Here is an 11,325-nt window from a genome sequence, read left to right as displayed (position 1 = left end):
CTCGCCGACCTCTCCTCCAGTCCCCTGCCCGTGTCATCTGCTAAGACTGCCCTCACGGCCTGTGTCTTGTCAGAGGTCTCTGCTCACTGTGAGAATGAAATGAAACTCAGGGCTTGGTGCTGAGCTTGGCACCCTCCTTGGTGCCTGCTTCACGAGTTCCTACTTTCTCCCCCTTTCATTTTTCTGCAGTAAGACTAACACAGTGAACATTTATTTGGTGTATAAGCAGTCGTATCAATCCTGAGTCCTTGTAACAGTGGTCCTCAAGGTGTGGTCCCTGGACAAGCACCATCGTCATCACCAGGGAACATTTTAGAAATGCAGACTCTCAGCCCTACCTCACACCTAGGATCAGAAACTCTGCTGGTGGGGCCCAGCAGTCTGATTTCTGACAAGCCCCCCATGTAAATTAAAATTGAGAAACTGTTTGCTAATAGCAACGCTTGGAGGCAGCTGCTATCATTATGCTCTCTGGAGAGAGGAGAAAGCTGAAGCTCAGAGGCTGAGTGACCTGCTCCAGGTTATACGACTGCTAAGTAGCAGAGGTAGAATTTGAACCTGGGGCACCTGGCGCCAGAGACTGTATTTGGAGCCCCCCCCCTACACCCGTACACTGAACTCTGATGATGCAAAACCTGTGTAAATGGTGGGGAATTCCAGATCATTTCTTGAAAATGACCCCAGAGAATGGGCAGATGACCCCCTCCCACCACGGAGGCATCCGATTGCAACAGGAGGCCCCACCCACTCCCAGGGACCCACAGCCACAGCCACAGCCATTTCCGACACTTTATTGGGGCTCCATCAACCCCAAATAAATATAATACATTAAACCCAGAGCTGAGGGAATCGTGTACCCCAGGAGGTGCCCCCCACCACCCCGGCCGGGCAAAATAAGTTAGTGGCAGGGCTGCTGAAGGCTTGGCCAGCTCCCTGGCTGGGCAGGCGGTGACGGCTGGACTTGCACACACTGGCCTAAAGTGCATCTTGCTTCTGTGGTCCCCATGTCGGCGTGGCCCCTAGTTGGGCCGCTGGGAGGAGCGGACGGGAGGCTCCCGGCGCTCCCACTGTGCCAGCAGTGGTCGCCGAGGTTCTGTGTGTCCATCTGTTCATTTGGGGGGATAGCTGTGCGGCCAGGCATCCTCAGGAGAAGCTGTCATCGGGCCGTGGCTGGGAGTCGAAAGGAGGGTCTGAGACAGCAATGCCTTGGTGCAGCTTCTCCAGGGAGAACTTCATCTAGGGAAGGAAGCGGGCAGGGTGGGGTTAATGCTGGCAGGGGATGACACGGCAAGTCCCCACCTGCAGCGGGAAACCACGCTCCCTGCCAAGGTCACCCGTGAGAAAGCGGAACCATGCTGCCTCCAGTTTAACTTCCCAGAGGCAGCAGGTGGAAGGGGTCAAGTGTGTGCCGAGAACCCAGCTGGTCTGGGTTCAAATCCACCACATTTTCAAAAAATCCCTAGATAAGCACCTCCAGCATCACCAGGGAACTTGTTAGAAATGCAGACTCGCAGCCCTGCCCTAGACTTATCAAATCAGAAACTCTGCCCCTTACTGGGTCACCTTGGGGCAAGCCCCTTAATAGTCCTGGGCCTTGGTTCCCTCATTTGAAAGATGGACCAGTAACACACCTGCTTCCCAGGATTATTTCGGGGACCTGCTGGGTGAATGCCTAGAACCCGGCATACAGTAAGTGCTCAATGCTGGCTGTTGTTAACTACTCATTGTGGGGCCTTGGGCAGGTTCCTGTACTCCTTGTGTCTCAGTGTCCCTACCTGCAAGGTGGGAGTAAGGAGAACATCTCTCTCAGAGGGTGGGGGCCAAATAAGAACCCTGTGCAGCACTTGGAACAGCCTGGCTCAAAGCCAAGTGCTCACTCCAAGGCTGCTGTTAGCATTAATTTAGAAAGTCAACGCTGGGACCTTGGCAGCTGGACAGAAAGGGAAGTCATCAGGATTTAACTCAGGATGGGGAACCCCTGCCTTCCCTCTCTAGAGCAATGGGGTCCTAGTCGTCATCCCCTCCCTGTCCGATCTGGCACTGGCTATAGTGCCACATCTCCCTCCTGGCACGATTTCAGAGTACTGTGGGGCCCCTGAACAGGCCCACCCACTGGCGCTCAGTGGTTACAGGAGGTCCAGACCAGGTGCAGTTTCACCATCACCCCCAACTTGGGCTCAGCTCCCCACGGGAGCCCTGCCAACGCCAGACACTTTCCAGCTTCCCATCCCCCCACACCTGAGCAGCAAGCTCCGTGCCGACCTTTGCCATCGAGAGCCCCCTGAACCAACCTCATTGCCACCCCAGCTGCTGGCCGGAGCTTACTGGGGCCCGTGGGCATTGCTATGTGGTGATTTCACATTTACTAAGCACCCATAGTGGTGATTTCACATTTACTAAGCACCCATAGTGTGCCTGGACTGGGCCCACGTGAACAGTAAGAGCAAGCAACATACAAAGCGTCCTGTGTGCCAGGCTATCCAAAATATCAATTCACCTAATCCTCACCTCAGTCGTTTTCTCCTCTGTAGAGGAGGAAGTTGGGGCCCAAATGAAGTCACTTGTATAAGGTCACATGCCAGAATTTTGTTCTGTCTAGGTGGGTGCTGCACCTGAATTATGGGGCTGTCTGGAGCAAACCCCTTCAGGCATCCCCAAAATCCTTTGGAGAACCCCTCCATCGCCCTCAGACCATATGACCCGTGACCTCCTCAAAGTGGGGAGGGGTATAGAAACCAACCTAGCCACCCCTGGCCACTGTGCTGGGTTCCCAGCAGGGCCGATGAAAGTAGCTCTTTCCGCTGCATCTTGGTCATCTTGGAGAAGAGGGAGCCCCCAAACAAAGCCAATCCCAGAGCACGCGGTGCCGAGATGGTGTGAGAAATGGGGCTCTTCATTACATTAAATGACTGGACCTGGCCATGCCTGAAACACCCCTGGATGTTTCTGCAGTGTGGGAGCCAAACCTTCTCTTCCTTCTGATTTTTCGAGCAGCGCTGTGAGTTGGGGACTAGGAATGGCCTCCCCATTTCATGGAAGAGGAAACGAGGGCCCAGAGAGAAGAAGGCATGCGCTACCTCTGGGGATTTGAACCAGGATCCCACAGCCCCAAGGCCCCTCCCCACTCCCACCCCAGCCCTGGCTGATGCGACGCTCCTACCTCATCCAGGAGCTCCACAGAAGCCCGCAGGATCTGCCTCCACCTGTGCACCTCGACGCTGTGGAACTGCTTCTGCAGGGCCAGGATCTCGGCCCACTCCGTGGCCGTCTGGGGGAACTTGCTGCAGGGGACACAGGGCCTCCATGGGGCCTTGGTCTCCCCAACCTGCCCAAGCCCCCCAAACCGCCCTACCCGGAGACTCCCCACTCACCCCTTGGCCAGGGCTAGACTGTGCCAAGACTCGAAGGTGTGGGCTGTCCTCTCCAGGGACCAGAGGCGGTAAAAGAGGAGCACGTTGAGGGCGATGAGGATGATGAGGCTGGGGGCGGGGGCAGAGGTCAGGCCTGGGGCATGGCTGCTCCCGTGGGGCACAGACTTTGGTACCACCCGCCCAACCCAGCCTCAAGGAGCCACGATCTACCTGCCCGTCAGGGGCAGAGGGCGAGTGACAGGCCGGGGCCCCACAGCCTGCAAGCAGCGGTGAGGGTGCAAGCCCAGCCTGTGCTGCGCCAAGCCCTCAGCCACCGCGCCAAGCCCTGCCCTGTGAGGGCCCTGGTGGGGCCAGGCGTGGGGAGGAGGGGCTGCAGCAGGAAACATGGGGAGGGGAGCGCGGGGGAGGCGTGGCAGCAGGACCCTACCTCACACAGATCCTGAGGCAGCAAGGGGGGAGACAGAGAGGTGAGAGCCGCCCAGCCCCTCCTGACCACCCGGCCCACCTCCACGCTGGGCCACTCCGAGTGGAGTAAGCCCGGGGCGTCTGGCTGGATTGGGGTGCTGGGAAACCGAGGCCCAGAGGGGCTGAGCAGGAGGCCGACCTGACCCTCCCTGCCAGGGCTGGAAGCCCAGGGATCTCGTTTCCATTTCCTCCCGGTTCCAGGCCCTGGTGCATGCTGGTCTCTCCGCCTGAGTGCTCGTCAGGTCTCAGCCAGGGTCCTCTCCTGGCTTGGGAAGCCTCCCGACTGCCCTAACTGCCCAGCCTGGGCGGAAGCCTTCACTCACCCCCCCAGCTCCCCCATCCTTCCCCAAACCCCCATCCCAGTCCTGATCACTCCGGTCTAGTGTCAGCTGTCTCCTCCCAGGGCTATTGGTCACCACTATGTCCCAGCATCACCCAGCTTCGGAGCGGACACAGAAAGCATGTGCAATGTATAGATGACATTACTTCTGCAAGCTTCTCCCCGTTCACTGCTGCATTCCTCCTTTGGGTGTCCCCTCCTCCAAGAAGCTCTCCCTGCCCCCAGGGTAGGTCAGTCCTCTCTGAGCTCCCACAGACACTGGGTTCCACTCTCCTGGGAGGGGAGACTTCCCCACCATAAACCGAGCACCTACACTGTGCAAGGAACTCCACCCAGGGCATCCCAGCCACCCTCTCATTTACACCACGCTCCCATCCAAGCAGCGGCCTGGGAGGCTGCGCACATGCCCCAGGCCGGGCAGCAGGGCGCAGGCCCAGGCCCTGGCCGCCGCCTCTTACTCACACGATGCTGATGAGGACCAGGGCACTGGGGATGCCCGCCCCGGGGCCCTGGTCCATGGACGGTTCGGAGAAGCGGGAGCTGAGGGAGCCTGTGGGAGAGCAACTCGGGTCAGACGGACACTTCCCAGGCCACCCCTCCTGGGCTCCCGGCTCCTCCACCACCCCGACTGGGCCCTGACGGAGCGCACCCGAGGTGTGCATGCCAGCCCGGGCACAGGGGTCAGGGTCTGGGTGCTGGGGCCCGTCACTGTGACCCCTCCAGCTCAGGGGCCGCTTCCGCCGCCGCAGGCCTGACAGCAATCCCCGGGCATCCTTCCCGCCTTCCTCCAGAGACAGCTTCTCAGCCTTGGCAAGCTCTCGCTCTGCAGAGAGAGGACAGGGCTCCAGATGTCTGCGTCTGGCCACCTCCCCACCCACTGCCCGGACTCCCACCTACTGCAGACCCCTACCCAGGTGGTGAAAATAATCCTCAATGCCACTCCACGAGTTCTTCTCAATGAGAGACTTCACGAGGCTCCACGGCTGCTTTCGGTAGCGGATCTCAGAGGACACTCTGGGGTTGGGGGACAGGGGCAGGGGATCAGGGTCTGACCCCAGCTCTTGCTGCCCCATTCCCCAGGTGGGCTCTTTCCTTCCGCCAGTTCCCTGAGATACACTCACAGCCTTCCCTCCCTTCCATGCTTGCCTGCACCCCACTCATCACCCCACGGGCTGCAAACAAGGCCAGTGCAGCCCTCGGTCCACACCCAGGGTCAGCTACTGCCTCAGCACCACCCACTCCCAAGCTGAGGTCTTGGCCCAGACCTTGCTCCCGAACTCTTCCATCCTGCTGCACCCCAACTCTACACGGGGTGCCTAAGGGCCAGCTCACCACAACAGGTTTAAAACGGAGATCCTGGTCTTTCCCCAAACCACTCCTCCCCACCTTCCCATCTGTCAGTGTCAGCTCTGTCCTTCCACGGGCTCAGGCCAAACACCTCGGGGTTGACCTTGACCCACATCCAGTCAACCAGCAGACCCTGTCTGCTGCCCCTACCAACCCCACCCAGACTACGCTCCTCCTGCACTGCCTCCATCCTCTCCTGCCTGGACCATGCCAGGAGCCTCCTTCCTCTTCTCCCTGCTCCCGTCCCTGCCCACCTCCCCAGCCCCCAGATCTGCTCCCCACATGCAGCCAGAGGGAGCCTGTGAGCACCTGGCTCAGAGCCCTCCCAACTGCCCCTCACCAGGTAAGAGTCAATGTTCTCACCACAGCCCATGAAACTGTACCATCTGGCCCCATCGCCAACCCAACCTCACCTCCTACTCTTCCCTTCACTTGCTCCACTCCAGCCATTTCCTCCCCACACTCCTGCCTCAGGACCTCGGCCACTGGCTCTTCCCCATGAATTGCTTCTTCACCTCCTTCAAGTGTCTGCTGAAACAGCTCCTTCTCAGAGGGTGCGTCCTTATTCCGAGAATCTACCTCTGACCCAGCCCTTACAGTGCCACCCTTGTCTCCACAGCCCTTATCACCGGAGAACATTCCACAGATTTACGTAATACTGTTAATTGTAATACTGTTTATCGCCTGGTTCTGCACTAGAACATGAGCTCCCTGAAATTCTGTTTGGTTTTGCTGTCTCCTGGAACTGAGCTGGGCACGCGGCTGGTGCCCAATACCTGGCTGCGGAACAAGGGACCTGTTCACTTGTGGACTCGATCACGCCCTCTGGCAGCTCAGACACCCCCAGCAGCCAGGGCCTGTTTCACCAGAGGCCCCCGGGTCAGCCTCTCCTACCCCGGGTTCAGGGGCCTCGAGGGCCTGCCTTCCCCCTGGCACCAGCACTTCTGCTCCTCTGCCAGGGCAGGAACCAACGGCTGTTGTGCCGCTGACTTCGGGGGAGGCGAACGCCCTGGAGCGGGCAGGGCTCGGAAGGCCTGGCCGCTGCTCACCGGAGGCGGGCCTTGTTGCGGGCCAGGCCCAGGATGCAGTAGCGGTGGGCAGTGTAGAAGTAGTCCTGGTAAGGGATGCCCTGCGTCAGCACCTCCGAGTCCACCACGCACCCGCCTGCCTGCGGGCCGCGCCGGAACAGCGTCTGCGGGACCGGGAGGAGGAGGTCAGGGCCCACCCCGACCCGGCCGCCCCGCCCCCCGCCGGCGCCCACCCACCTGAGTCTCCACTACAGATGCGCTCTTGGGGCCCAGTGGGTTGCTGATGGGAATGGTGTACGTCAGCACTCGGCGCTGGTGGCACTTGCTGTCCCCACTCCAGGGGCTCAAGGTCACGTCTGGGGGAGGAAAGAGCTGAATGGGGAGACCATTCTCCAGTCCTCTGCCCACAGGCTTCTTGGAGCCTTCCGGTTCTCCTGGCACCTGCTCCCTCTCTGCGTCCCTGCCTTGGTGTCTACCCACCTCTTCCTTCCGGGCGCCTAAAACTAAATGTTGGTGATGCTCGGAGGTGGGACCCCTTTTCTCCCCACGGTTCTCACCCCTCCTGGGGCCGTCTCCTCCACTTCTGTGGCCTTAGTTTTCCCTTCTCTCCCAGCTCTGGCTTTTCCCCTGAGACCCTCCTCTCAGGTCCCCATCTCAGGGCAGCCCCTCCATCTTCCAGCCTCCCACCAGAGCCCTGGCCTCCCCCTGGACACCGGTCTCCCCCACCTGTCAGCTCCACTGCAGGCTTGCTCAGCCTCAGGAGCATCACCCCTGGTCCAGCCCACCACTGCTGGCAGGTCTCCTCCCTGGCCTCCCCCTGGATGCCTGGCCTTAGTCTCCCTGGGTGGCCCAGCAGTATCTTCCTAAAGGCAAATCTGACCCTGACCCTTCAGCAACCCCAGGACGTGCCAGTCCTTCCAGAATATACACATAATTTTGAATGTTGGGGAACTTGTATTCCCCCAGCACAGGACACAGTCTTATTGATTCTGCAGGGGATTCTACATGGCTCATTTTCATCACTGTGAAAAAAATGAGACAAAGAAAAACTACCATCTGACCAGCCTGTCTCCTGCGAGAATCTCTCCTGGAACCACCCAATTCCTCAGCTGGTCCCAAGGTCAACCCCTCACTCTCACCTGGAGGTGTGGCCCCTCCCCACACCTGGCTTCAGTGGCCCAGACTCAAGGGCTTTCTCTCAGTGTCTGCCTCTAGCCTCAGGGCTTTTGCAGGTACTGCCCCTGGCCCTGGATTACTCTACCCTCACCTCCTCCCCCTTTCCTGGGTAACCTCAGTTCCTCCTTCAGCTCTGAGTCTTGATCTTATATCAGCCTTCCCAGCAGCCCCCCAGGATCTCAGATACCCTGACATTCACAACCCCTGTGCTGTTTTAACGCCCAGCACACCTGACATTTCACTAGATTCTGAGTGCTGCGGACAGGAACTTATCTGTTCTGCTTTCTCCTGGGCCTCCAAGCTCTGCATGGGCCTGAGAGAATTGGGGCTAAATGTGTGATCGTTAACCCCCACTTATTAAGCGCTTATGGTCCAGACACTTTTTTGGTATGAGCTCACTCAGTTCTCTTGAAAACCCAATGAGGCAGGCACTATGATCATACCCCCATTTTACAGAAGAGGAAACTGAGGCACAGAGAGGTTCAGAACCCTGCCCAAGGTCACTCAGCTAGCGAGAAGCCAAGCGACTTCTGGTCTCACAGACCTGGCTCTGAACTCTCTCCGGCCTGCCCACCCCCAATCCGCACAGCAGCCACCTAACTGGGGGCTCCTGGGGTGCCCTGCCCCCGACCTGTGAACTTGCACTGCTGCAGGAAGCCCTGCAGGAAGGGCGAATCCGAGAAGAGCATCTGCTGGAGCCGCTCGGCACCCACGTGGAAGACGGTGTTGATGAGGAGACGGCCGGAGAGGTCAGGGAGCAGGGCGGCCAGGTCAGCTGGGACACAGAGGGGTGCGACGTCAGCCTCCACACCTCCTCGTCACAGCGACCCCTCTGGATGACTGCCCCTCCCCACTTCCCGGCCTGGGGGTGTGGATGGGCAGACCCCTCTTCCTGGACCAGAGTGGACGCTGGTGCAGAGTGCAAATCCACCACCTCTGCCCACGGGGCTCGGGGTAGGGTGGGCGTGTGTCCCAGGCCCAGCCAGTCGGAGCTGCCTTGATGGGTTCTGGGTGGAGCACACGCTTAGGCTCGGCCAAGTACGACCACACCGACTACCGTGAAGGGTGGGCGTGGGCGCAGGGCCAGCGGGTCACAGCGACTGGTTTAGGAGTGGGCTTCAGGCTCCAAGGAGGAACAATCGGAGCCAACCTTAGGGCTTTTGCTGCAGTCACTGGGAAAAACATGCTTTCCCTCTGCTAGGCTCGTCTGGGACAGGGCTGGGCCTATCTCCACCCCAAGAGAAGAGCCCATCTGGGAATGAAGCTGAAAGGGGAGTAACAACAACAACAGTAAAGATAATACTAATAGCCAACACTTATTAACTGGTCCAAGTGCTTAACACAAATCAACTCACTAAATTCTCTTAACAACCCTATGAGGATGGTACTATTATTATTAATCCCATTTTTCAGATGAGGAAAAGGAGGCTCAGAGAGGTTAAAACCATTTGCCAAGTTACACAGGCAGGAAGTGGTGTGGCCAGGATCTGTACCGCGACAACTGGCACCAGAGTCTGTGCTCTTATCCATGCTGCTCTATGGCCTCCAAAGCAGAGTCCAGGGATAGAAAGATTTCTTACGACACTATCTGAAGGCCTGATCAAGCCATGCCTGACTACTCTCTAGAATTTTAGTCCCATGAGCCAAAAAATGCCCTCTTGCTTAATCCCATCTGCATTAGGTTTGTCAAGTACCATTGAAGCGAATGAGTCAGGGGCTGCCTCACCTTCCTCCCCCGTGGATGAGGAGGAGTTACTTGTGTCTGTCAACAGCTCCTCACTGGGCAGCAGGTCCAAGGGGCCCAGGGAGGTGGGCCCATCAGGCTGGGTGGGCTCTGTGCTCGGGGGTTCAGCCACTGGGGTCACCGTCTGGCTGGAGGAGGCATCCAGCTGCCTGTCTGTCTGCTCCTCCTTGTCCTCCTCTGCCTGCAGAGAAAGGTTGAATCCAGCGTGCTCTGCCTCCGTCTCAGCCTGAGGGCCTCTGTGTCCCCAGCAGCCTCCAGGAATTTGAGAAACCATCCAGGCCTCAGCAGGAAAGCCAACACTTACAGCTGAGCTGTGAGGGGCCCTGGGACCTCTGGATGGGGCTCCTCTCAGCACCAACCAGGCTTTGTCTCGGACTCCTAGGCCATAATTTTTCTTATCTGTCCTGTCCCTCCATCCAGTGCCCCATCTGTCTGACTCTGCCTCCTCCCATCTGCCCCTCCTGCCCCTTTATCTTTACCTTCCCATCTGCTTGCTCACCCTTTGCCTGTCTCTTTCCCTCTCTTAGGTTCCTTGCCCATCTTTTCCTCTCCACCCTACCCCTCCACCCATCCCCTCCCTGGCCCTCCATTTGTCTCCTCCCTCACCCCTCCAGCTATCTCCATCCCTGTCCCTCTGTTACTCTCCTCCCTTGCCCCCCATGTGTTAATCTGTCCCTCTCCCCTACGCCCAACTCACCCCCGCCTACTTCTGCTGCCACTTCCCTCCACCCTCCTGCTCACCCCAGGGTCCGCATCGCTGCTGGCCCGGGAAAGGTTGGGGGTGATGCGGCCACGGCGAGAGCCCACCGGGCTCTGCTCCTGGCTGTGGTCAGCTGCCCCCGATGGGGTGATGTCACTCAGGGCGATCACATCCCCCACCTCTTTGGGGCTCCTGCGGGGAAAGGGAGAAGGTGGGATCGCCACACCCATGAGACCTCACACCCCTGGATCTCCCAGACCGTGGACACCAGCCTCACCCACCCAGGACTCCAGGAACTCTGCACACAGCTCCTCCTGCCCTCCCCTGACCCCAGGGACCTCCCACCCACCTCCGACTCACCCCAGACCGTTCAGCTGCAAGGGGCAGACATAGTCCTCATCCTCGCTGGTGAGGCCCAGCTCGGAGCCATAGCACTGATGCACCAGGTGCCAGAGCTCGCGGGGACTCAGCGTCTGAGCAGGCAGGACGTCAGGTTGGCCCCCACCCACAAGGCCAGAGCCCGCCGCCCCGGCCCCAGCCCCACCCACCCTCAGCCACTGCAGTTTCCCTGGTTCCCGCCAGGGGGCAGCCACGAGGCCCATAGGGAAATCTCACCCCACCCCTCACCCCTCCACCAGGACCCCCACTCCAGCCCCTCCACCGCCAGGCCCCAGTGCTCAGCATCTCACAGGGACCTCCCAAGCCCCTGGTCGGTTAACGTTCCTGTTTTTACAGAACTCAGACCCAGAAAAGGAAGTCATGTGCTCAGGGGCACATGGGTGACCAGAGGCAACTCAGAGGCTCCAACCCAGCCAGACTCCAGCCAGACTCCAGCCAGGATCTCACCCCCAACCCCGGGGTCTCAGGTCTCTTGTCAGGTGTCAGGAGCCTGGGATTTCAGCCCCCCACAGACAGAGTTAAAAGAAATAAAACAAAATAGAGTTACTATATGGCTAAGGGAGCTGGGAGGTCATTCTGGAGGTTACTCTTAGGCAGGTCTCAGCCAGCTATCACAACCCACAAAGAAGGCAAAGGCTCAAGCACAATGTTCCTCAACAACTCAAGGACATCCAGACTATAGAACAAACCACAAGACCAAGAACTCAGTCAACTATCTCATCTGAAGGAAACTAGAGGACCCCAAATATCTGCCA

At 59.0% G+C, this 11,325-nt stretch overlaps 1 protein-coding gene across 4 annotated transcripts in view; it reads right to left on the bottom strand.

Moving 5' to 3' along the window:
• Nucleotides 1–775: 775 nt before the first annotated feature.
• The window catches only part of GRAMD1A (GRAM domain containing 1A), a 26,727-nt gene continuing 16,177 nt past the window's right edge, over nt 776–11,325 (bottom strand). For all 4 annotated transcript variants that reach the window (XM_058279201.1, XM_058279204.1, XM_058279202.1 and 1 more), the window contains 12 exons: nt 10,532–10,644; nt 10,213–10,363; nt 9,454–9,652; nt 8,359–8,502; nt 6,789–6,907; nt 6,573–6,715; nt 5,087–5,190; nt 4,826–4,999; nt 4,639–4,726; nt 3,372–3,479; nt 3,161–3,281; nt 776–1,236 (listed from right to left, as the gene is read on the bottom strand). In XM_058279201.1, the coding sequence (XP_058135184.1) occupies nt 1,144–1,236; nt 3,161–3,281; nt 3,372–3,479; nt 4,639–4,726; nt 4,826–4,999; nt 5,087–5,190; nt 6,573–6,715; nt 6,789–6,907; nt 8,359–8,502; nt 9,454–9,652; nt 10,213–10,363; nt 10,532–10,644 (1,557 nt within the window). In that variant the 3' untranslated portion in view covers nt 776–1,143. The remainder of the gene's footprint in view (nt 1,237–3,160; nt 3,282–3,371; nt 3,480–4,638; nt 4,727–4,825; nt 5,000–5,086; nt 5,191–6,572; nt 6,716–6,788; nt 6,908–8,358; nt 8,503–9,453; nt 9,653–10,212; nt 10,364–10,531; nt 10,645–11,325) is intronic.

Source organism: Dasypus novemcinctus, chromosome 18, assembly GCF_030445035.2.
Source record: "Dasypus novemcinctus isolate mDasNov1 chromosome 18, mDasNov1.1.hap2, whole genome shotgun sequence".
NCBI lineage: Eukaryota > Metazoa > Chordata > Mammalia > Cingulata > Dasypodidae > Dasypus > Dasypus novemcinctus.
Note: the sequence above shows the minus strand (reverse complement) of the source record. Positions and strands in the feature narration are given on the sequence as shown.